This window comes from Trachemys scripta, chromosome 1 (genome assembly GCF_013100865.1).
Source record: "Trachemys scripta elegans isolate TJP31775 chromosome 1, CAS_Tse_1.0, whole genome shotgun sequence".
Taxonomy (NCBI): Eukaryota; Metazoa; Chordata; order Testudines; family Emydidae; genus Trachemys; species Trachemys scripta.
Window position 1 is genome coordinate 87,053,866 of NC_048298.1, and position 26,858 is coordinate 87,080,723.

At 41.6% G+C, this 26,858-nt stretch overlaps 2 protein-coding genes across 2 annotated transcripts in view; both read right to left on the reverse strand.

Moving 5' to 3' along the window:
* The window catches only part of PLBD1 (phospholipase B domain containing 1), a 133,855-nt gene that overhangs the window by 40,979 nt on the left and 66,018 nt on the right, over positions 1–26,858 (reverse strand).
* Positions 15,214–26,858, reverse strand: part of GUCY2C (guanylate cyclase 2C) — a 30,250-nt gene continuing 18,605 nt past the window's right edge. Inside the window, exons 9-14 of the mRNA XM_034762755.1 lie at positions 22,085–22,277; positions 21,380–21,554; positions 20,209–20,307; positions 19,362–19,456; positions 18,783–18,859; positions 15,214–16,582 (exon numbers count right to left, since the gene is read on the reverse strand). Of these exons, the coding sequence (XP_034618646.1) occupies positions 16,408–16,582; positions 18,783–18,859; positions 19,362–19,456; positions 20,209–20,307; positions 21,380–21,554; positions 22,085–22,277 (814 nt within the window). The 3' untranslated portion in view covers positions 15,214–16,407. The remainder of the gene's footprint in view (positions 16,583–18,782; positions 18,860–19,361; positions 19,457–20,208; positions 20,308–21,379; positions 21,555–22,084; positions 22,278–26,858) is intronic.

Genomic DNA, 26,858 nt, shown 5'->3' on the forward strand with positions numbered 1-26,858 from the left:
CCCCCCCCCCGTTTCTTGACTGCCCCCTCCAGAACCTCCCTGCCCCTTCTCCTGCCCCCTGGCCCCCTTACCCTGCTGCTCAGAACAGGGTGTTGGGCTCTGTGCGAGCCGGTCGTGGCTGCACTCCCCAGCACAACAAAACCCGGTCCCTGGTCCTGCACAGAGCTGCCGGAGCCGGGCTGCAGGGGAGAGCTGCCAGCTCAGAATGCAGGGCGGATCCGGCTCCTCTACAGCTGCTCCGGAGTCCAGCCCAGGACTTCCCTGCAGCCCTCCCAGCCGCTCGCTCTGCTCTGCCGGGGAAGGGGGGAAATCCCGGACATTTTGAGTGATTTACAAATTCCCCCCGGACGCTATTTTTAGCACAAAAAGGAGGACATGTCCGGGTAAATCCGGACGAATGGTAACCCTAGATTAGGTCAGTTCTTGATATATTGCTCAAAACAGTGTACTACTGAGTTCCATTGCATGTCTTGTGGGAGAGTTAGCTTGGTTCCTCCCACTTTTTTCAGAGCAGCTGCTGCAAAGTGGTTGTTACGGAAGTATTTTGCAATTTCAACAACATTAGCCTTTATTTCTGGAACACTGAAGTTTTTGGCTAGGAGGTGTACCACATGAGCACTGCAACCGTATATTATGAGTTTGGGACTCTCTTCTAAATAATTTCTTATCTTGGATAGATGTGCAGCATTGTATGTGACCAAGCTGCGTACTAGACAGTTGAATTTTTTTTTCCACAGTTTGTTATAGCTTGTACTGCTATTTCTTGTAAGTATTCTGCTGGGTGTGCATTTCCTGATGTATTGATTGTTTCTGTAACGAAGATATTCCGTTCTTCTGTTGTCACACAAGCACATACAACAGGATCATTGTGGACATTGCTCCACCCATCAAGACTCAGGTTAACAATTTCACCTTCTAGACCTTTTGCACACTGCTCAATTTCTTTTTCATACAGTTTATCCAGCAATTTGCCTGAGACATCTGCTCTGTTGGGTGGACTGTATCCTGGTCTTAATGACTGAACCATGTTAATGAAGTGTGGGTTCTCAATCATACAGAAAGGAGAGTTTGTTGCATTAAAAAAACTGGGCAATTTTTTCATCAATTACCTCTTTTTATAATCTGCTGGTTCTTATCACAAACTCGTCTATGGTTGTTTCTGGATGATGGAGATTTTTTTTTCTTTTTGCTACAGGTAATATACCATGGCTATCTGACATACATGATGTGACTGAAACATGCGGGGGAGGGATAGCTCAGTGGTTTGAGATTGGCCTGCTAAACCCAGGGTTGTGAATTCAATCCTTGAGGGGGCCACTTAGGAATCTGGGGCAAAATCAGTACTTGGTCCTGCTAGTGAAGGCAGGGGGCTGGACTCAATGACCTTTCAGGGTCCCTTCCAGTTCTAGGAGATAGGTATATCTCCATATATTATATTAACATTATCATTGGCGGATAACTCTGAAACTATAGAAAATGATGGTGATCTTGAAGGTGGATAGTCTTCAGAATCCTGTATGTTGAGGATGGATTCTCCTAAACAAAATAAGTCAATGCAGTTATTTAATTATTATTACCCTACTGCTCATTGAGTATTACTCATTGCATTCAATGACACTCAGTACTACTTTAAAGGTGAAATTGTAAAAGGAAGATCTGCCTATTTCAGCTATTTATTTTTTTATCACAATTGCATCTAAAATGATTGTACCATAGAGTAACAACTATAATTTTTGCCCAAACATGAGAATTCAAGAATAGTCCAGAAGAAAGACAGGCAGTCCTTAAGAAAGAAGTATGAAATAAAAAAGTTTACTAACTTGAAGATCCTGCATGTTCAGACATCTTCAACGCAGCTTCCTCCCAAGAAGGAACACTTCTCATGATGTTGTTTCATTCGGGCTACCAGGCCTTACATTTCTTTATTGCACTGTTTGCATGCATGCATGCCTGTCTTACCCACAGGTAGAGGAATTTCATTAAAATATTCCCAAAGTGTGTCTCTTATATGGCCTGCTGCCATTATAGGTTTTCCTTTCTAGTGGGAGAATGGTATGGTAGATTTCAAATCAACGAAGGCTATACTCAGAAAGACCTCAAAACGTCTGGAATATGCTGCTCAAACAGTTTCACTTTTGTTTCTACTGCCTGGCCCTCCCTTCTCACGTTTATCTCCAGACTTCTTCACCTTCTCCAGATCTATTCCGCCCCCAACAATCTTCTATTCATTGAACTTTTTGAAACTTTGCACTTTTAGAAAGAGGTAAGGGATTGACTCTGTGAACATAAAGTTGCAGAGGGACAATAGAGTTGAGGTCTGTTATTTCTCACCTGTACATATTATTTATTTTAAAACATTTTTGCTGTTATCTCTGGAAACACAAATCCACAGTTTGAGAACTGCAAAACTAAGCATCACTGATGGTATCTTCTAGTCTGAGCACTGAGTCCCATTGGGTAGATAGAAAATTAACCTAAATAATCTATACAGAAGCCCCTGGAACCTCATAAAATTGGGTCCCTAATCCATGAACTATTGGTGCTCATTTACAAAACCTTTCTTAAACATTACATGAATATATTGTCTCATACTATAGAATTAGAATTTATAATCCCTATTCCATGATGAGATATCTTTGAGCTATAATATATCTTAATTAAAAATATATTTAGATAAAATGCTTTTTGAGGGGAAAAAAAAACTATAAAAAATCCAATTTAAATAAATCATTGATTTTTATCCACCCTGCTGCAAGCTGAGTTTACAAAAACTGACCATGTGGGAGTGAAGAGTAAGGCAGAGGGAGAGAACAAGAGTTAATAAACATCGGTACAAGCCAGATGCTCCTGAAAACAGATGGTGCAACAGGTCCTTTACAGAGCAGCACTAGCATCTCCATCACTAAGGTAGAAGCTAGCTTCTAATTAGAAGTCTGACTTCCAGCCTTATCCACAAAGCACATCTTACTCAAAGAAGCTAATACCCTGAATGTCACAACCCAGAACCATTTTTACCCAGGGATGAAAAATTTCTCAAGACTGTTTTGACTCATCATATCTCAAAAATGACTTGGCCTACAAACTCCAAATGTATATCTTTATTTTGTTGGCCTTGCTGAAGAGTAGAATCTTTCAGTGTTTGGGTTTTTGTTTGTTTGTTTGTTTGTTTGTTTTTTGTTTTGTTTTTTTGAGGGATGAAGGAGAGGAAGAGTTAGTGGAGAGCTTGTAAAGATTTGTAATATAAAGAGCTTGTGTGATGGGGTCTCTATGCTCTGTGCTTCGGTAAGTAGGACAAGCATTAACTAGGAGTGTATAAGAACAGGGATACAAAGAGGAGGAAGTGGAAAACTGGGAGGAGAGGACAGCAAGTACTGTATTCCTGCGTAACCTAGTGAATAAATGGGAAGCAACCAAGAACAACTAGAGAAGTTAATTGTTGTTCTTACACAGAAGGATTAATTTAGTAATTTAAGGATTTGCATGTTGCAAGATGTTCTCTTCCTTGAAGCAAACCAACTGTTTGCTGTTTTGTCTTTAAAAAAAAAACAAAACCAAAAAACCCCACGTCGAAGTAAAACCAGATCCTGACTCCCAATCAGTTAGACTAAGGTGGAGAAACAGTCCGTGCAGAGGTGCTTCAAAATGGCAAGATGCATTATTTTGCTTTACACCCTCCCTTCTTATAAATCCATGGCTCCATTCTGGGCCACACTGGTACAGAGCTGTCTTTATGAGGCTATTATAGTAGACTTTCAATTTAGTTTGTAAGTATAATCTGACCTGCTGCTGACTGCATGGTTTCCTGAGCCTAAACAAGGGGATGCATGGATAAGGTTGAGGGCAGAAGACCGGGGGAATGCATGAAAGGGTAGGATTTGTGGGAACCATGGAGAGCTGTACTCCCTGGTCTCAAAATGGGGACCAGGGGCAATGAGGGAGGAAAGAGGCTTTGTGAAGAACTGCTTTGAACTATGGCTGAAAAGAGCTAATTAACTGTTCAATATTATTAAGGGGAGAAGGTATGCACGTACGTGCGGGCATGTCTGTAGAATCTGGGAGCACAAAAGAGGGGCATCAAAAGTAGGTATGGAATGAGGAAAGCTGGAGGTTTTTAAAAACTACACACTAACATTTTCTAAATATAAACATCTTTATGTACTTAAAAGTTTTCGCTGTGAATAGAAGACTCTCCCCCTCTGTCATCCTCTACTCTCACATCCCAAGCGGGTATAATTTTCTTCCTCCATCCCCAACTCACCCCTCCCCTTTTATGACTTACTACAATCTACAGAAGGGGAGACAAGCTTTGACATGCTCACAAGAACTGCCAGAAAAGTGCTCTCCTCTCACAGGCCTTATAAGCCAACCCAAGTTAAATTTTTGCTGTTTGTTTTCTTTCTTTGATTTTTTTTTTAAATGAAGGAAATTCCCAACAAAAATCTTCATTCAAAACAAAGTTAAGTTTGTTTCAGCAGAGTCCAGCTAACTTCCAGCACCAATATTTTCGAAAAACCCAAATGCTACTACTAGAGTCTGAAAAAGTACATTTAAGGGATCCATCCAGTCCTTCTTAACTCACTCCACCTGGCTTGCAGTCAACCCATTCAGCCTTAGCTCTGCCCTGTAACACTTCTAAACACATGAAACTATAAAGGTCTGAATGCACTTACATAAACTTACATCGCAATATAATCCAAACTTTTTGAACAAATAGACCATTCCAATTTTTCTAGACTACTAGCATTTCACTCTGTGAGCAAACACACAGAACTGACACAGCGTGATGGATCTTGCGATTATTGTTCTTCTGAACCTTGTCACATTAATAAACCTTCTATAAAAATCAATAGCATACACAGGACTTGAGAAAACTTGCCAGGGAGACCTGGAATCTTTCCCAGGTGAATAATATCAACTTCTGCATAGTCTACAGTGTCTTAAAAATAAATAAAAAATTTAAATTTCTACACATGGTATTTGCAAAGATAAATAGGAACCAAGTGTAAGTGATGCAAACAGTTTCAGTGCCACAGCTGCTCATAGATTTGCTAGACTGCAGCAGTGAAAGCTGGCCACTGTCTTGTCAGCGTCCACTGCAGTCCACAGGATTCTGAATAACAGCAGTGACATTGATAATAATTGGGTCAGTTTCTGTTCTGCTGCTGCTTGGGAAGGTCTGAGTAGCAGTCAGAGGCGAACATTGGAGCTATTCACTGAGGATGAGTCAAAAAAAACCCTGCGGACAGGGTAGTTTGTGGAGACACCTCCTACAGCAGCCAAGACACTATGAGGGTGGGAAAGCAAATGCAACAAGAATACACCTCCTCCCTTGAGTAGTCATTGAGGGTTAGGAGGGGGACTTCAAATTTAGCAAATACATACTGGCTGGAGGCTGATATGAAAGATTGATTTCCCCAAGGAAAGATCCAGAGACAGCACTCTAGTATTAATCCTAGCACCCTTCCCTTCCCCAAAAGCTAAGTGATGTTTGCCTTTCATCTAATGAGACCCTACACAGTGGAAGCCATTACCCGCCTTTGCATTGGTCTGTGTCTGGTAGGTGGTGGTCCTCTGTTATCAGTTGCTGGTAAAATTCCCAAGCCCTATGTCTGCATGTGTGGTTAGGTATGGGAGTCAGAATGAGAGAGAGGGAGAGATTAATGGAATATGCTAAAAGTGAGATGCTCTTTTATTTGGTGGTGTAGAAAAAAGAAGAGATATACAATGGATGGTAGACAGTGGAGCACACAATGAAGAGAAATAAGGAGAGAACAGATTGAGGGAGAATGAAGGAAAAGAGGAGACACACACTGCTGATGATGTCCAGAAAAAAAAATCACAATCTTCTATAAGAAATAAAAGTAAGTAGAGAGAAAAGCCAAGAAAGCAGATCCAACAGTATTCAGTAAATGTTATTTGACAAATGTAATTAATATTCATCAAAGAAGTTAAAGACTCCCCCCCCCCGCCCCCAGCATTCAACCAGCTCCACGGCTACTCAAATACCATTTGGCACATCTCATAATACCAGTAAAATTCTTCAAGTGTTGCTTAATTACTATTTTTTTCTTGCTGCTCAGCCAGTCGTAGGTTAGATTTACATATTTTAAAAAGCTTATTAAATGATGGGCCTTATCTTAAAATTAGACATACTAAACAAGTGATTTATTCCTTAAAACTGCAGGAGTTGCAACTTTGGGGGAGTGATATCACCAGTATTTTTTGCCCAAGGTAGCAGGCTTAGTCCTCAGTGTAGTAAGTAGGTGTTGGGCGTATTCTTCAAGTGCTTTGAATATACTACATAGCATATTTTAATTACAAAAAGTATCTACAATTAAGTTTGATGGACAGAATAAATTAGTTACAAGTATTAATTGTACAACACCGTACCTACCACTTCCGTGAAAATGATTTCTGCACAACTTGGCAACCACAAATGCAGAACTTGTACAAATTTGTACCTCTTTCATTTTCATCCCACAAACACATTGCTCAATAGTTAATGTCAAGCTTAATATTTCAATTCAACCACAGTGAGGAACTTATGGTGTTTTTCCAATTTTTTTATTTGTATTTTGATACTGCTTTTACTATCTGCCTAATAAGATTTCAGAAACCCCCTCCCCAAAAATAGGAAGTTTACACTTTCAAAAGTACATTTAAGATTGAAATATGTATCAAATGTTAAATCTCTAGTACTTGTTTATAGAGTTCCTTATACTGCACATATATTAGAGAAGAAACCTAATCCTTTCCAAATTAAGAAACAAATCTAAGAACAATACCTTCTGTTTTATTTGGTTATACACTACTTGGGTTTTCCTTCTTCCAGTAGGGAGACTTACTTACTGACCCAAACTCATGTTTATTCCCCCCAGACTATCATGTCAAAGCAAGACATCTCATCTCACTATACTTGCCATTATCTGAAACTAGTTACTTGATACGTGCAAATGGTGGGAAGGTGTGAGGAGGGAAAACATTCAGACCCTATGTGAATTATATACTGCATTTTGAATCTTCCATGCATGATTTTTACAAACATACATATAAGCATAAGCTGCGGAGCCAGGGGCACCAGGGCCACAGCCTCACCACTTTTTTGGCCAGGCCAAACCTAAGTGGTACTACAACCCCATGCACCAGGTCTCAAGGCCACTCACTCAAATTTGGCGGGGCTGGGCATAGGGTTTCATGGGCCAGGGGAATCAGGCTCTTGGGGGATAGGGAAATGCCTAAGAGGCCCACACACACTTTAAATGGCTTTCCACAGCCCCTGCATACCAGTTAAGTTTTGTTTGTACAAAAATTTGTCAAAAACAGTTATGTCACCCAAAAAAGGGAACAAAAACAATACCAGTTGATTTAAGTGACATTGCTAATCAGAGATCTTAAATTGCTAATTTCAAATACAGAGTAATCAATTGAATACTCCCTATAAACAGCACTCAAATTGTGGAGTGACATTTATCAAACTACTTCAACCCATATTGAATAGTGAACCAATTCATAAAAAATCTATGTTCTATTTAGACAAGTCACTTTAAAAAAAAAAGCCTATATTTATTGTTCAAACAACAATTTGACCAGCTCTACTAGCTACTCGGTAATCCTGCAGTCACTGCCTAAACTTCAGTACAAAGCTGTTGAGGCAGTCAGATATTGGCTATAACACTTTATCCATATCTCAAGTTTCTTTTTGAGTTTCCTTACCTTTCCATTGACTGCTGAATCTCACAAATGTAATAATACATGTTCTTTTAAAAACAGGTCTTTGAGATAAGGTAGGACAGCTTCACCTCTCTTCCCATTTCCACCCCTCCCACAAAATTGGACTCTCATCCATTTTATAGCAAAGCGTCTTGATTTTTTTCACTGTTCTGGGGCAAGAAAGAAACTAGTTTAGGACAATTCTGGAAAACGTGTGGTAAAGCCAGGTTCCTGGGCACCCCAGCGACAGCTGGGAGAAGATCAGGTCGGAGTTTTTACCTCCCACCCTGATATATTTCTATTGTTCCTGTGCTGCGGGAGATGTCAGCCTACTTCTTGCAAATTTGAACTCTGGATAGTATTTTCTATACCATGGACTGTTTGCCTTAACTTCCTCCTCCTCTCCTCACTATCCCTCCACAGCCATGACCTCCCTCTCATTGTCCTCTATGCTATTCTCCATCAGTCTCTCACTCCCTTCTCTTACAGTCTTTCCTTTTAGTTTCTGTTTCCTCCTTCCTTCAAGTTGCTGAATAATCCTGCTGTTTTCATCACTTTGTTTCATATTTCCATTGAGATTAATAGGACTGTTCACACTTCTCAGGACTATTTTTTTCTATCTGCATACAATTTGACCCACAGCATTCATTCATATCTGCAAGGTTTCTCAAATAAAATAAGTGGGAAATTAATTTTTAAATAGAAGCTCCAGTTCTACCGAAAATTGTACACCAAAAATGTACATATCAGTTAAATCCAACCCTTGGCTTTGAAGTGTGGTGACAATAGACAGAATAAATTGGAGGCAGAAAAATCAAAGCAATCCATGAAGAAGTTTTAAAGTGCTACAGCACTTTATTAAATTAACCTAATTTTAACCTTACAATTTTGGCTACAAATATCTTCTGCAGATATAAAATAAAAAGCAGCTCTGTGCAGGATCTCTTCTCTGTAATATCGACAAGGAACTTTTTAAAAATAACCTGATATTTTCCTACTGACCCCAGTAAAAGCAACAAACAGGAGGCAATAAGTTAATATACAGACACAAAACCCCAGATCTGTAATATATATAGCACTTCTGGGGCTAAAAGGACAATATTTATTATACGCCCACAAATCAGAACTTTAAAATTAATTAAAGTTACTAATTGTAACTTTGTATCATATTCTTTACTATAATATTCCCTGCCTACGGCTACTATCCTCCACTGGGTATGATAGCTATACACAAGGAAATATGGGCACCTAAATAAACTTTTTTGTACTGACTTCCCTCCTGACTGCAGGGCATGACCTGCTCTGGAAGTAGTGCTGCATCTTTTCTTACCTACCAATCGGCTATCATTAGTTCCTACCAGAACTGACCAAGGGGAGGTTTGTTTTAAATCCCTTTATAATGCATGCCGGCTGCCTCAAACATCCCTATGGTGGCCAGACCCTGGACTTCATGCCAATTCAACTCCCCTGATCCTTCTGGGCAGCAAGGGTCACAGTTATCGGCTCACTGGGGAATGGACCTGGTGCACAACACAATCACTGCATTTGCACCTGCTTCCACTTTGAAGGGTTTATTATGGAAAATAAGAAGAAGAGTAAGAAGAGTAACTCCGCAAGCAGCAAGAAGGGTTTGTAGCTATGGTCAGGTCAGTGATAGACACAACCAGCTCCAGCTGCCTTTCTGATACAACGTGACTCGCTGCGAAGATCTCAGCCGGGCAGAGCCATGGAACTGCTCAGCCCTTTGCCCGGCGAGGCCGCGCTGCGCTCAGGGTGTGGAGGGGAGCCCTGCGGGTGTCTATGTCTGTCACGGCGCTGGGAAGCCACCCTGGGTGCCTGGCACAGACTCCAAGCCAGGGGCTCCCCGCCCGACAGGCTGTGGGGGCTGCAGTGTCTGTCTGGCCCCCAGACGGACCCCCTGTCTGTCTCTCTGTCCATCCCCCCTGGGGGCTGTGTACTGTCTCTCTCTCTAGCCCCTGCCAGAGGGGGTCAGTCTGTCCGTCCCCCGGGGCAGCGGCGGTGTCTGTCTGTCGCCAGGGGGCCGCGCTGCTCTCACCTGCTCGGGCCGCCGCCCACAGGAGGATGAGCCCCCAGCAGCAGCCTGCGTGGCGCAGTCGGGCCATGCTGCTCCCCGTGTGTCCCGGCCGGGCGGCTGCGGGACTTGGGGAAGTTCGGGTCAGGGCAGGTCCCGCCGCTGCCCCCGCCTCCTCCCGGTCCGGCTCACGCCCCGTCCGCTGAGCCCTGTGCTGGGGGAGAGGCTGCGGCTACAGACTCCCCAGGCCCCCCTCTGCCCGGGGACCGCCCTCCCGCCCGGGCTGTGCGTGGTCGCGGGGCTTGTCCCAGGCACACGGCGCCGCCGTAGAGGGGGCGGGCGGCAGAGGCACCTGGACGCTCCCGGGGCCGCTTCGCCAGCATTTCCCGCCAAACACCGGGGCCGGGCAGGCGCTGCCGCCCCCCTGGCTCGCTGCCCTCGTGCCCCGCAGAATCCACCCACACAAGCCCATCAGCGCGGCCACAGCCCCAGGGCTGCGTCACCCACCAGCCCCTGCCCGTACTGGTGGGTTCCTCAGACCTGATGCTCAGAAGGGACTTATCCTCACAGGGGGCGGAACTACTCCCATTTTACAGGTGGGAGCTGGGTACCGGGTGAATAGACTTGCCCAAGGTCACAGGAGAAGCCCCTGACCTGGGAAATGAACCAAGATCACCTGTCTTTAGCCTCCTCCACTCCCCCCCCCCATGCCCTATTGTCTATACCAGTGGTTCACCATCTGGGGTCTGGTGCCCCTTTGGGGGGCCATGAACAGGTTTCAGGGGGTCTATCAAAATAAACCAGAGAGCAGGACTGACATTGGAATCGCTGGAGCCTAGGGCAGAGCCCCACGGTGCAGGGCTGATGCCACAGTCTGAGCAACAAAGCTTCACAGGGCCCCCTGTGGTATGGGGCTCCAGGCAGTTGTCCTTCTTGCCTAATGCCGGCCCTGGCTTTTAAGCTACTGGATATGTAGAAAAACAGTTGTGGCACAGGCGGACCAAGGAATTTTTATAGCATTTGAGGGGTCTCAGGAAGAAAAAGGTTGAGAACCCCTTCTCTATACCATTCTTCCCACTGTTGGGATCAGGACTGGCCTCTCTTCAGCTTCCCCTATGGATGCTTGTCTTCCACTCCTAAATCCTTGCTCTTCCTGCCAGAGGCAGGTTCATCACAACAGCAATTTCCTGTATGTTGCGGGGGTCATGCTATTATGCCTCAGACTTGCTGGTTCATCCAATGGCCCATAGCGCTTAGTTCCAACTGGTGCCATTTTAACCAATAGTTTCCAGGTATGTTCAAGAATCACAAAGTGGCTGTTTGTCAGAAAAGCACGCAATAAAACAATGTATTTATTACAAGAATGAGGCCACACATTTTGCATCAAAGAAAGACTGGTTCCTTATGCTGCTGAAAAAATATGTCCAACACACTCATGTCTCAGAAGGTGAGATGATAAAGCAGCAGCATCCCTCCTTTGTCCCCTGCAATCCAGATTACTTGTAAATTATGTAGATTTCTTGTCCTATTTTGGGTATTCCTCCTGATGTTCTAACGCGGCTGTTGATGCATGGTATGCCCACACCTTGAATACTGCATGCAGTTCTGATTGCCCCCATTTCAAAAAAAGATATATTAGAATTGGAAAAAGTATAGAGAAGGGCAACATAAATTATCAGGGGTATGGAACAACTTCCATGTGAGGAGAGATTTAAAAGATTGGGACTGTTCATCTTAGAAAAGAGATGACTGAAGGGCATATGATAGAGGTCTATAAAATCATAAATGGTGTGGAGAATGTGAATAAGGAAGTGTTATTTACTCCTTTGACTAATACACAAACCAGAGGTCACCCCATGAAATTAAGAGGCAGGAGGTTTAAAGTCAACTTGTGGAACTCATAGCTAGGGGATGCTGTGACAGTCTAAAGTATAACTGGGTTTAAAGAAGAGAGAAGTTCGTGGAGGATAGGTCCATCAATGGCTATTAGTCAAAATGGTCAGGGATACAACCCCATACTCTGGGAGTCCATAAACCTCTAACTGCTACAAGCTGGCCCTGGAATGTCAGGAGACGGATCACGTCATAAATTGCCCTTTTCTGTTCTGAAACATCTGGCACTGGCCACTAGATGGACCACTGGTCTGAACCAGTATTGCCATTCTTACCAGGACTCTTTTAAAGGCTGTCACTGTAGTTTGTGTGGTAGCTCTTTCATATCAGATGATCTCTCGTTCAAGTCACACGCCAAGGCTTTGGCTCATGCCCAAAGCTCATATTGCAGTGCTGTAGCAGTAGCAGGGATGCAGCTCTACTAAATATACCATCCTTGTGCAAAACTGTTTTGTCCTTGTTGCTATTCTAGTTGAAAAGTAAAGGTCCCAGGGTACTTCTTAAAAAGAGGTGAGGATAAACCCCAGTGCGGTGGCTAACTATTCCTCCTTCAATAAAATGAGTTCTAATGTCTAAGGCTGAATGCATAAGTGTTAGGTTTGCCTGAAAACAAATAGTTCATGATTTTTCATTTATGAAACATGCTTCATAAAATTCACTTTTATCACTGTGGATTGCCACGGGCACGCAGGGGCGAAAGAAAATGCAGGCCTGTTATTTACCAGGCTGCATGTGGCAATAGACTATATTGGTAAGGGATGCAAGGAGAGTATGGGTCACGATGCAAACTGCGCGCGCGCACACACACACACACACTTAATCAATTTAAAGTTTTATTGGGGATAATTACAAGGGGTAAGGGAGCAGCGTTTGATTAGCTAATAGAGTTAATGAAACTTAAAACACACAATGACTAAAATATCTACTAACAATATTTATAAACAAAGATGCAGCATTTAGTAATAACTGATACTTACGCATACAAACCAACGCATAACGACCGGCAAATGTAGAAACTCTGTTTGAAACACGTGAGCTGAGAGAGAGGCTTCGAGGTGATCAGGCTCGGTTACGGGTGTACACAGGATACACAGGATTTGTTTTTCTTTCTCCTCTCCCTGCCTGCTCATAGCAGACAGGCCCATAAAGTACCAACTATGACATCATAGAAGTGTCCTAGGGGACGGGGCCCAAAACCTGTTTGTGTTAGTTTCTGATTGGCACAAGCAAAGTTTACACCAAGTAGGGGAGCAGGTGCCTCAAAGTCTGGCTTCGCCCCCAAAAGGTGAGGAAATGCATATTGTTTTAGAATGCGTGCAACACTGAATGACAAAAGAAGAGGCCAGGGCAATACCGGTATGGGCAAGTTTTACAGGATGCAGACAGGAACTCATCTCAACAATCACATGCTCTCTCCATTTGACATTACTGGCAAGGAAAGGATATTGAAATGAGTTAAATATATATCTATATTTAGCTCCAATATGTGATTTACAGCTGATTGTCATAGCAGAAAAGTTTTTAAATATGGTTGGCACTATCGTCAGGGTGATAAAGGACCCTCTGAGTCTAGCTGCTCTTTCCTTTCAACACCTCTCTCTGCATTCCTCTCAGATTGTCACACAAGAGGTTATTGCAGTTCTATTAGCAAGGAAAACATTTCTAATTTTAGTCTTTCCTTTGGTTTCCCTATATTTTCTAGCATCTCCAAGTGAAGATCCTGTAGTGCTGCCTTGGGTGCAGGATATTCATTTGTTCCTCATTTACTCTAATCAAACCCATAGCAAGGTATTATGTTTAAGAAGCCACTGTGTTCTAACATTAGTTGTGCTGAGATATGTTTGGAATCAATTACCTATAGAGCTACATACCACCAGCACAGACTATCTTCAATCCATGAAGATATGCCATAACACAGAATGTATGCAGAGATGCACATGGCCAATGGGATTGCAGGCACATGCACAAACGGAAAGGGAATTCAGACAAGCAGTGCGGTTATGAACAGGAAGTGCAGATGTACAAACTCAATAGGAGGAAACATAGATGCTCATTAACCAAAACACAAGATTCTCACTCTGATCAAAGACAGCTTTAAGTTGTATTTGGTGAGATGACTTAAAATGAGCAAGTGAAAGGTGCAACTAAAATCTTCTCCAGTTGGGGGCAGAAGTATGTCTCACTAAGCCATTTGGAATGCAATGCCTTGCAGCTTGTTTTTAAAACAAGCAGGAGAAATTTGGGATTGAAATAGCAGAAGGGGAGAAGATTTCTGATAGTAGAGGGCACTTTGATCTAGCAGACAAAGACATAACAAGATCCAATGGTTGGAAGTTGAAGTTAGACAAACTCAAATTGGAAACAGAGTGCATATTTTTAAGTGAGGGTAAATGAATATGAATTTGCCATGATATATGTGGAAAGGAAATGCACAGGACTTGAATATGTGGACAGGAGACACACAGTAACACATGCCATTCATCCATGGTGTAACTATTTAAATCAAAGAACTTATGCAGGAATTAATGACCCCAACCATGCATGAGAGGAGAGGTCTAATAAAAACTGTATTCAGGGACTGTAAATGTAATACATTGGTGGCTGCACATATGGGGTCTGTGCTAACCTGTACATGAAAGGCATCGGGGATGGAACCCATAATATTTATCTCCAAAAACATAGTCCGTTGCCACTTGAGTTAAGGGAGAATCTCTGTTTAGTATAATAACATTAGACCTTTTCTGTGCTGAGTGATCTAGTCACTAGAGTGTGATTTGGTTATACAGACTCAAGCAGGTCAACTATTCCACCAAGTAGAGTGGTGCCAGATAGCCAGTATATTATACCAGCTTGCAGAAAGGTGTGAACATTCAGGGAGTGCAGACATGCACATGAAGATCTGTGGACAGGCAGCAAAATTGGGACAGGGGATAGAGGATGTGTTGTAATTATCTTTGTTAATATTTCAAGACTGAAAAAGATCCAGCTTAGAAAGACAGGGCATTTAAACTACTATGCTAAAGTAAGGGAGCATACCACTTTGCTCACCCACTTAAAACTAATGTAATAAGTGCCAAACAGAAGTGTAGGGCAATGGTTCTCAATTTTTATTATTTTGGTACTATGGACCACTTCTAAAGACAAGCCATCTTTTGGAACTCCTACCGTCTTCTTCCATTCTCATCCAAGTCCTCCCCATTCCCTGTAGTAACTATAATGCTATAATACAGGGAAGAAAAGTAATTTTAAACTAGTAGTCAGAATACAATATTACAATTGATTTAGTTCAATCTGGTCTATATGGTTGCTTGGTTATATACCAAAGTTGTTTCTGTGGTGTTTATTTCTTCTTCCTGAGTGTAGGATTTTACATTAATACTGGTCCCTTGATGCCTGCAGTCCCGGCTACTGCTCTCATTTTTCCAGGAAACTTAGCACTTCAATTCTGTCCTAATGTATGTTTGCTCCTCCTTCAATTTTTATGTTTTAAAAAAATTGTTGGATTTAAATCAGAGAAATACATGATCAAGAAAGACACAAAGCAGCTGCTCAAGGAACAAGTTTGGCACTTGTGTTATTGTTTTATTAAGCATTTACTTAGTCAAAGAAGTTTTTGGAAACCATAAGAGTGCTAGACTGAATGACAGCTGAAACAGTAAGCTTCATTGTTTGAATACTGACCAATGCTTCACCTCTGTTCAGAAGCAACCCTGCAGACCACCATTTGCATACAGGTCATTTACAAGTCCGTGGACCACAGTTTGAAAGCCACTTATGCAGAGAAAGTCACTGGCCAAAATCTTGCTTGCTAGTGATTATTTCTTCAGTGAAATGCCAGTTGTCTCCTTGGTTACACATCTGTACTTTGGCTCTTTGCTAAAGTGGATAATTGATAGTAAGTGTTGATTTTAGCATATGGTTGAGCCAGCTCAGATAAAATCCAAACAAAATGCTCACCCATGAAACTTCACCCAAAAGTTGAAATGAAACTCTGAGTTATGTTATGTTCCGTTATATTTTATTTTTAATTTTTGCAGTGGTCTATGTGCTTCTGGTTTTGGGGCCAGAAGCAGAAGTAGAGAAATATTATGACAGAGCCAATTTTTGCAAGATTTCCAACTTAATTCTGTAGACCCAAGAGATTCAGATATGCTTCAGAAACCATCAAAACTTTGGAATAAGCTCCCTAGAGAAACAGTGGAGGCACCATTTTTTGAGCTAGATTAATTTGACTACATAAAAAACACTTGAGAATATACAGTGGGGAAATTACAAACAACAAAATTGCAAAATATCCAGGTCCATACCTACATACATTTTAAATATTTTCAAAAATATACAAATGCACTTTTTTCAAATAAAAAAGTTACAAGTTAAACACTAAGTTTAAAATCCCGATAAATTAAGACTCTACAGAGAAGATTTTGGGAAATGGGTCATTGAACAGCTGATCACATTTAAAAAAATATTAGACAATATCTTTTCAGTCTCAAATGGATATTTTCTCTTTCCCCAAATCAGGGTGGATGTGCCTGGGTTAAGCAATCAGGTGATTGGGAAGATGCAGCAAGCATGGAGGCAACTACATTTTGGCACTACAGCAAAGGGTATATCTGATTCACTGATTAAAAAGCCAAGTGGTAGAGACATTTCCCAAAGAGAGAACAGTTTTGTTTTTTCCCCAGCTCTCCCGCACAGTGCCAGTCTCCAGCCTCTGTGTAGTATCTTCCAAAGCCTGTACATGGTTTTTATGTCACACTAGATATCCAGTTTTACAGATAGGTGCTGTAGTTTTCTGTGGTGGCCAACTGCAGGTACTCTAGGGTGCCTTTTCGGTAGCTGGCCACCCGGGAAGGCTCACGCACCAGGACCCCTTCAGATTGCCTTTTCTCCAGAGACTCTGTTATCATCCCTGCTAAGTCATCTTGCAACCGCTGCTGATTCTCCCTGGAAATAGCAGGAGAGGAAAGATTTCAGTGACTCATGCAGTACAGGTAACTAGGATCCTCAGTTCACAAGCCATTTTTAAACAATTCTATCCTACCATCTTTCCAGAAGCCCTCAATATACTAATGAGATAGATTGTGAGCAGAATCAATTCCAAGTGGACATAGAAATCCAGTTCAGGTTCTACTTGTGACTCAATATGGGTTACTGTCTCTGCCAAAGAAGTTTGCTTTAGCATCACAATCTCCCACCTGTAGAGTCTGTGAAATCACTTGGAATGAAGACAAGAAAAACCTGAACCAAACCCAGTTGAAATGGACTATGGCTCTGACTCTATGACCAGACCCAGTTTCAAGTACCTGTAATATTCAGCTGCAGGTGTCTCTCAAAATAGTGGCAGTTTTCTTAGAATTGCCACTCTGCCAGAAATTCATGGGACATATATGATTTTCACAGGTATGTCCCATGCAGAACAATTAAAAAATTCCTATATATCAGACTGGTGCCATATCACAGAGTGAAGACATAAACATCACAGATAGCAATGGTTAGGGTCTGAGGGACACCTTCAAAACACACCTTCAGAGGGAGTGCCAAAACCCTAAAGATGATTCTCTCTATTGCTCTTTTAAAAATTTCTTTAGGTTAAAAAAAGTGCCTAGTTAGAAAAAAATGTACTGAAGAAAGTAGGCCAGGAATATCACTTCCCAAGCACACAGATGGGATCTTTTGGGGTGAAAGGCAATAAATAAATGTAAGATACTATTAATTATTATTTTTATTGCAAAAGTTTTGAGAATTAGGTCATGTCCCATTGCACAAGTTCAACACTCTGCCCATTCATTCATATCTACCTAAAGCAGAAGAGACTGCCCTTCTCTCAGGGGGTAAGAGGTAATTTTTGTTAGGGTCTTTCCAAACCAGAGAGCATCAAGTTTTCTGGATAGTTTAAAATCCCATGCACTCTTGAGAGATTTGTTGTACAAACATTCACCTGTTCCCCAAAAAGGGAACAAAACCAATACCAGTTGATTTAAATGACATAGCTAATCAGAGATCTTAAATTGCTAATTTACAAACTACCATATACAGTATGTAAAGGAATTACTTCAATCTGTATTGAAACCCAGTCACTTCTGACGTGGATCACAACAGCTGCGTAAATAATACACAACAACAACACTACACAACGGGTTAGGAGAGGAAGTGAAGAAGAAGAACTCCATATCTCACTGAAACTATTTGGAAAAATGTAATCAGCCAGACTTGAATTTGATCATGTCACCAGAACTAATGCCCTTTGTATTGAGCAAAGTACATCTTAAATTACCACAAGTGGTCAGGAACTCAGTTTTATGTCACTTTTGAAAGGCAGCACTTCATTGTCACCACACCCCTTTACTTCGGAAACTGACTCAGTGTTAATTCAAAAGGAAGACTGTTACCTACATGGCTCTGATTAAACCAGGACATCAACCTAGTATTTTTTCCTGGTAACTCCTGTCTTATGCTCCAAAAACTGAAGTTTTGTTCAGAAGTTTTTAAAAATTAAGTCTCTAGACCTTATGCCTGTGAAGGTAATCTTCAAAATGAGAACCCAATGTAAACAAAGAGATGACTAAATCTGCAAACAACCTAAAATGGTAACTAAGAGGTGTGAACTGCTCTCGTTCATCTCCTTTTGGTATAGAGTCTGAAGCTTAGTGATGACAGTTTAATGTTAATGTTATTCACTGTTTCACTATTGATCAAATCATACAAGAAAAAAGAAGGGAAATTACATAATCTGCACATTTTATTGTGATTGGCATCTCATTTTAGTGTTACAAGTGATTGGAGCTTGGACTGGGTAAAGCTTGGGAGGGTATCACCACTCTTTTTTCCCCCCAATCTGAACCTGCACCTACTAAATCAACACCCCTTTCAAGTGAGTTTTCCTTGAATATCTCCCATCCAAGGCCCTGATCCAGTAAAGTATGTAAGACTATTAGCAATCCCAGAACTAATGCTATTATGTATACTTGCATGTGTTCATATACATATACACTGCTGTGTCCTTGACGTGCGCCCAAGAAATACCAAAAAGTACAGTAAGTTAAAAATTCTGAGGGGAAAAGTGCACTTCAGCAATTTTGGTGAAGGCTGAAGTGCAGGGCCTGAGAGCTTCTTTCTCCCTTCCCACAAATAAAGAACATCTTACACAGAAGGAGGTGTTGGGAGATTATACTGCTGGTCCTTCACCCCTGTCAGCCAGTAGGTAATCTCAGTTCCTTTGCCCTAATATGTCAGAAAAAAGAAGCACAATTTAGGGATTAGATAGGCACAATATATGATTTATATGCTTTGTTATACTGTATTATATAATGGATGTATTATCTTTGCTTACTGTATGTAACAGGCACCCAGAGCATAGGATGGGCACCTATCAAATTTTATAAACTGAAACAAATAAATGTAACAAAGCAAAGGTGAGCAAATTAATAGGCCTCTCCCACCAGGCCCATTCACCACTGCCTCCTCTCCACATTTTTATTACCTATTATATGTTTTACCTACAGTACTTCCCAGACATCTGTTTTGCCTTGACTTATGCCTCAAATGCTTTTTCAATGGCCATATTATCTCTAGAGGGGTGTCTTCATCACCCTGTGGCTGTATTACCAACAGATATGTCTCTCTTCCGCTCCTGCTGTTTGTCTAAGATAGGTGAACATCTCAGGTGTATGATACCTTTAGAGAAGTTTCATTCCTGTGTGTTTGTAGGCATGGTATATATTACCTTCAGGTAAGTCTTTCCTCTCACTTTATACTGGAAATGGCAGTCTGTCCTCTTCAGGATGGCAATAGTAGACCCACTTACATGAATCCGTAAAGCTAAAAATAAACAAACAAGCAACAAATGTTTGATTTGGAAACAATGCATGAACTTGTTCATTTTCTGTGAAAACCTGTCCTATGGCAGAGGTGTATCTAATTGTCATTGATGTCTTAGGACTCATTCTGTGAGCAAATGACATTAAAGCTACCCATATATTGTTGAACCCAAAAATAACTACTCCATCACATAGCATTATATATGAGGAAAGACTAAAACAACTAAATAATTATAGCTGGACCAACCAATGCCTCAGGATAGACGTGATAACAGTATTTGCTGGGGAGGGGTAAATATGAAGAAGGGGAAGGAATGGAAAGAAACTGAGCAAAGGGAAGAAAATTTAGGCTGGCTCTCAGGAAACATTCCTAGTTGCAAAACTATTAGACTGTGGGATATTTATTTATTTATATTTAATATAATAACAATGCCTATCCAAGTCACCAGGCGCCCAAACATAATCAATTATATAATAAATACAATTAAATTAAATCTCAGCAGCATTAAAATCACCAGTTGCACAGGAACTGAGCCAACCAGGCACCTACTCCCTTCATCAACTAGGAAGCAAGAACTAGGAATAGGCCTGCATTTTCCAGGGTGGAGTGGAGGAATGAACAATCTGCTGTTCTATCTTTAAACATCTACGCTTTGATGATAAAGTTGTTCTTGGCTGGAGAAGGAACTCTAGATTTGAGCGCACAACTAGCCTACTGCCAGATTACACAGAGAGGTGAGCTTCAATTCTTACGTAAACCTGTGGATTCCATCCTTGAAGCTGTGTTAACTGTGTCTCCAAATAAACAATAACGAGGCATCTTAATCCCAACCACACCAGCAGCACATGGACCTGAAAGCAGAGGACAGGGCAGGGAAAGAGGAAGACAGAGAGGCTGTTATTCCATGGGGATTCAGAGAAGCCCTTGAGGTCTCAGACATGCCAGAAAGAAACTGAAACTTAGGAATTAGCGTGATGCCAACAGAACTATGGGTGTTATCTGTTAGTGTCCTTGGGTGGGTGAGTGGTCTCATCTGGAAGATGGCACTTCTAGTAGCAGAGCAGGGGTATTGGGGTCAGCACTGATTGAAAGCACTATCTACATCACTTTGTACAGTGTCTGGAGATCTCACATCCAAGTGTAGACCAGGCCTGTCTCTGTTCAGCTTGTAAAATATATTAAATGTATTAAATATATTAAAAGTACTATTTGAATGTATTTCTGTACAGACAAAAATGCAGAAGTATTAGCATAATTCCTAAGTGTCAGCTCTGGAAGCAGGGGATGGAAAGAATTAACTTAATTATGGAGAAGTTTCTGGTGATGTCTTTAGGGCCTTCCCAAATAATTGAATTGTTATATTCCTTCTCTGGTGACGGACATAAACAACAGAGTACTGAAACAAGCAAAAATAAAAAGATAAAGTTTCCTCAAGTACTTGGGTTCTTTGAATTATCCACAATGCCACGCTAATAAAGTAAATCAAAAATTGATTCTCAAGTGGGCCTGGTGAGAACATTTGCCTCCAAAGCATTTAATGTAGGCCTGCTTTTCAGTGGGGGAGCAAAGGTCTCTAAGGACTCAAGTGGGTATAATGTCACCAGCGCAATCTCATAAGGAACTACAGAGGTTGGTTTGCTCAGCTACCAACCTAGACAGAGATGGGGTTGTTAAATGGTATGGGAGCAAGCCAATGGTATATTTAAGTCCACTGCCCTTCCTCCAACAATGGTCTTTTATACCTGATGCTTTCGAGGAAGGCGACTGACAGTGCTTCTGGCCAGTTGTGTGTCATGCTATACCACAGTCCTCACAGAGAATCAATTTATGAATAATGAAGCATGAGCACTTTTAACCATTGTTTTCTTTTTGATCTAGATAGAATAGCTATGTCATTCATGTTCAGATGCCATGACCCCATACCAGAGTGAATCCCTATGCGAATCCAAACAGGCAGGCCTGGAAGATGTCGTAATTCAAAGGATCCCATGAAACTAAGGATATCCAGTGCCATCATAGAGATGTCCACTGCATGGCGGTTGCCGTTTCTCTTTGGTAAGCCACTCACTACCATGTATGCATCACCAATGGTCTCCACCTGTGGAAACATGATTAACAGTTACCATTCCCAGTTACTGGAAGATGCATATAAATTTAGGGTGACCAGACAGCAAGTGTGAAAAATCAGGACAGGGGGTGGGGAGCAATAGGAGCCTATATAAGAAAAAGCCCCCAAAATCAGGACTGTCCCTATAAAATTGGGACATCTGGTCACCCTATATAAATTGCAGATGGAAAAGGCCTCTTAGAGTCATCTTGTTGATCTCTTCTTTGAAAGTGAAGGGTTGCCAAATTCCTTCCAATTAGATGACATCTTTCTGGTAGTGAAGTGCTCAGTACACAGCATTCTAGGTAATGAATCTGTGACCACTTGGTATCAAAAACCATTTACAGAGAGCTATGTGAAGCACATTAGAGAGATGTAATCTTGCCCTGTACTTCTCTCATTTGTCTTTATTTAGCATACTGGTTTTGAGCCTTTGTTACCAAATTCTATTCCCAATTACTCTGTCTGTGATGTTTTATGTACCCTGATTATTATTTAAGTGTAAGTGAGGCTCTGTTCACCTTGTAAACATCATGATGGTCGAGAATGTGGTCAAAGTTCTTATAGATGTCATTGAGCATGTCCACCACTTCCATGGGGGTGCTGTATTGGCATAGCGTGGTGAAGCCGACAATGTCGCTGAAGTAGATGGTGACTGCTTCAAACAGCTCTGGCTCTACCCGCCCTGTTTCCTTTAAAGATTTTACCACTGGCCTGTGAAGAAAGGTGGAAGGGAAATGGAGATAAATATACCTTCTGCTTTAGAGGACAACTCAGCCTCCTAGACCTGACAGCAGTAAGTGTTCCAGAAATAGAGGTTTGATAAGTAAACAAACCAACATTCTGGTGATGAGTTCAACAGGCACTTGGAAAGTCAGACATGCTAGCATTTCTGGTTACAAGAGCCTTCTAGATTATGAGCTCTTATTTAGATTGTAAACTCCTTGGGGAAGAGAGTTTTCTTATTTTTTGTAAAACGCTATGCATCCCTATACATAATAATAGAAAAGCAAGAGACAAGACTGGATCAGGTAGGCAGTCTCCTTCCAAGACTTGCTTTCAAGTCTCTAGCTTGGAATTGTGCACACTAAAGCCAAGGAGACACAGGGCTTGTCTACATGGCCTCACAGTTTCGATTATGGGGCTATGAATTGCAGCACACACTTGTGTGCTATGCTATAACTCCCCTGTGTGGATCCTGTGGGTGCAATCTAAAAGGTACCTAGTTTGTACTAATTTAGTCCTGTTTAAAGAGGACTATGTTAATGTGAAGTAGTTAGTTCACGCCAGCAGCATCCATATGGAGAAGTTACAGCAGAACACACTAGAATGTTCTTCAATTCACACCCTCATAGTGCAAACTGTGGGGCTGTGTAGACATAGCCATACTTCTTTCTACTTAGTTCCAATCTGTCTGGTGAGCATCTGACAGCTTTGGAAGTTGAATCCAGTTTTCAATGTCCTTTTGCACACATACACTTTCTCTGTACATCTTGTTCTTGACAAGACTGGGGGTGTTTGGTTTGGTGTCCTAGCCAAATTTCACATTGGTTAATTACATTCTCCCTCCCTGAATTCCCACTCCTGTTTCAGTTGTCAATGGCAGTCTGTCATTCTTCACATCCTAGGGCTTTGGAAGTATATTAAGCTAAAGCACACAAAGACCATTTTAGTGCAAAATAAGAGTGTCTACACGGGGAGCAAAATAGAGAGTGTGCTTTAAATTCACACCCTAGTTTACTTCACACTAACTTCCCTATGTAGACAAGACCTTAGTGTTGTTGTTTGCTGTTGAAACTGCTGCTGTATGCAACCACAGAGGTGGCTGTATTTCTGTAGAAGGTGAATTGATTCCCATATATATCATTTGTAAAGCTTGTAAAAAACTTCAGGATCCTTGAGGATGAAAGGAGCTAAAGATATGTAAACATTACATTCAAAATTCACTGGTTATGTCACCTCATTAACTGAAAAGTCATCTTAAAAATAGGTGTTAAATTCATTTTGTGAATGATTGTTCACTGTATTCCTAAGGACCTCATTCCATCCTCAAGCTAGTTTTTAAATCAGTTTGTCTGTTTGGCCATCATCATGTAAAATGATTACATGAAGTCTGGAAATTCATGATGTTTCATATTATCTCCAGATTGTTTAGCCCTCTGTTCGCACATGGCACCTACAGGTCTCCCTCTAGAATCCTCCTGTAAGTCTTTCAGATGTGACACCTAGCTATATGAGGAGGACTGGTTTGGCCAGTTCTAGGCAAACAACCCTAGCAAACAACATCATTAGCATTCAAATAGATCAGTTATTTTATTGGTCATGCTGAGACATGCATAAGCTAGAAAGTGCTCATCTATTGCAAGACAAATTTAAATACTTCAGTTACAAATCTTAACTACAGGTGAATCAGAAAGGGCTTGCCACAATACCACCCTTCTCCACTCAACCACACTTTACAGATAAGAAATTGGGATATAACTACACTACAGAGACTATACCGGCATAGTTAAATAGCCATAGCTATGCCGGCATAACCCTGTAGCATAGATGCAGCCTCCACCAACTGAAGGGGATTTTCTGTTGGTGTAGGAATACCACTTCCGTAAACATTGGTATTCTTCCATCAACATAGTGTGTCAACACTGAGGATTAGATCATCATAGCTATGTCGGTCACGGGGGGTAGTTTTTTCACCACCCCTGACTAATGTACTATGTCAACCTAACTTTTAAGTGTAGACCAAGCCTGGATTTTTTTCTCCCATCTTTTAAATGATTAAGTATCTTAATTTTAGATCAGAGCGGGGCGGGGGAGGGGAGGGCTTTGAGTCTCTGCAGGTACTTCCTAGTTAAGGCTCTCATTTAGCAAATAATTTTAACTTTAACAATGTGCTTAAGTGATGTGCTGAATTGGGGCCTTAGACAGGGACTTCCTGGGCACTGACCGGTCAGAGCAGTTCCTAGGTAGCTGACAAACTCTGTTGAAACTTTTAATCTCTGTCTGTGCAAACAATGTCACATTTTCCCTCTCTGCTATACATTTTCCCCAAATATCCTGTATGGGGAATCAGAAAAAAAGAGTAGAGTGCAGAGGGAACTGGGAGCCCTGCAAATTTACCATCTGCTGAGCTGGGTAGATGGAGGAAATAGAACAGAGGAAAAGTGGAAGCAGCCTTTGATTCTCTGATTCAAAGAAATACAGGATCAGTGTTAGGATAGCCTCCATCTTTTAAAAGAGAGCGAATATCTTTAAATAAACCGCAAGTGAGAACTTGCAAAATGGTAGACGACTTATGATAATAACTTTAGGTTTCTCTAGAGTCATTCATCTTGGAGGATCCCAAAGCACTTTACACACTGTGGGTATAAGGATTATTTCATCCACTACTGTGTCCTCACAACAAATTAAAATCGCAATATCAAATACAAGCATAAATTACATTGCTCTCACTTTTTCCATCCACCTCATCTACAAATGGACCTTATAGCATGTGATGAGGTATACCAGGCCTTCCCTGCCCCCGTGCTGGATGCATCAATACCCTGATAAATCTGCCCAAAGGCAGAGTGTCACCTGGGAAAGAGGGGCCATGAGTGCAGATCTCTGAGCATGGCTTAGAGAAGCCACTCAGGCTCTGGTACTGGCAGAACCAATAAGACTTAATTCTTCAGCAGCTAGAAGAGCCCTGTGGAGGCAGTAGGCAATCAGACTTCCTGTCTGCTTCTGCTAAGAGGGAGCATGGGGGGAAGCTGGGGCAGGAGAGCAGCTCCCCAGTGTTAACCCAAACCATCCATGACCAGGTCAGAGGCTCACAATTTGACCTTCAGTTTAAGCATGCAACAAACTCTTCATTTTTATTGAGAGTTTAAAAGCCCATTTTTAAAGATTAATTTCAACTAACTGTTACTCATCTAGCAAAGGCATACGGCACAAGATGCCTTGCTCCTGGCAAGCTGTGACATAGCTTCTCTGGAAAGCTAGCTGATCTGGCAGACCAGGTGAGAAGCATGATCCAGAGCAGATCAGGCTTCACAGAGAATGACCTGTTGACAGCCCCATTTCTTCTGTAACAAGGGCTTCTGTTGACCACAATTGCAGCAGTACAGTTTAGGGAGAGAGGTGGTCTTATGGGCAACCAAGTCCCAAACTATTTAGTGCTTTATAGGTGAAACCCAACCCTTCAACTCCACTTGGATCCCAACAGGCAGCCAGTGCAGATCCCAGAGCACCAGCATTATGTGCTCTTAATGTGAAATTCCACTCACTAAGCAGGCAGCTGCATTCTGCACCAGCTTCAGTTTCCAAGTGATATCAAGATGTAGCTCCCTGTATGGCTCATTAGAGTAGTCTAGGCTGAAAGTGACAGAAGCATGAACAATGGTGGTGAAGTCTGCCTGCATCTGAAAGAAACTGTCCCATTCATCTCACCAGATACAAGACTCTTGGCTATAGCTTCTAGCAAAGCACCCTGGAGCAGTCATCAGTCTAACAAAACACCCATATTACCAACATTTTCCATAGATGGCTGTCCCTCCAGCTGGGGATCTGATATAATCTTTGCAAATTCTTTTGATAGTTTCCCTCAACCCACTCAACCTCAACTTCAATCTTATGTCTGTGATGCTCTCAGCTAGCTTTCCACAAACAAATCTTTCTTTGCTTCCTGCACAGCCATGGCATCATAAAACTGTAAAAGTTCTTAATGTTCCAGTTAGTCTAATTAGCACAAAACTTCCTCTTGAAGTGCTCTAGCAGTCACCCCACTTGCTCCCCTCTTGCAAGTCATCTGTAAACCATGGCAGTGTAGGAGATGAAAAAAGTGTAAGAAAGAACATGTTGGGGAAACTGTATTAATAGCTGTGGACGAAAAAATCATTATAAAGTTCAACCAGGCCATGAATATTATGGTCTGCTGGCAAAACAGCATTTTCAATCAGAGCCCTGCAGAACCAAACCAAATCTATCACCTCAAGAGGAGAGGACTGTCCTAATGTGGGTTAACAGTCAGTAAAGGCTAAATGATAAAGACATGGAATCTTTAATCACCTTACAAGTTCAGGACCTAAGTTCTACAGCTCATTTGAAAGGTGATAATGCCAATCATAGGCAAAAAAGAATGAAAATGGGCCAAATTCTGCTTTTAGTCACTTGTTATAACTCACAGAATAATTTAGCCCATTTTGTCTGACCTGGATCTCTGGAGGCAAGCACTGTGAACTGTTACAATTTATTCTGTGGAGCAAATATTATTCACACCTTCATGCTCACTGTGGTTGGAGCCTCCCACAATGA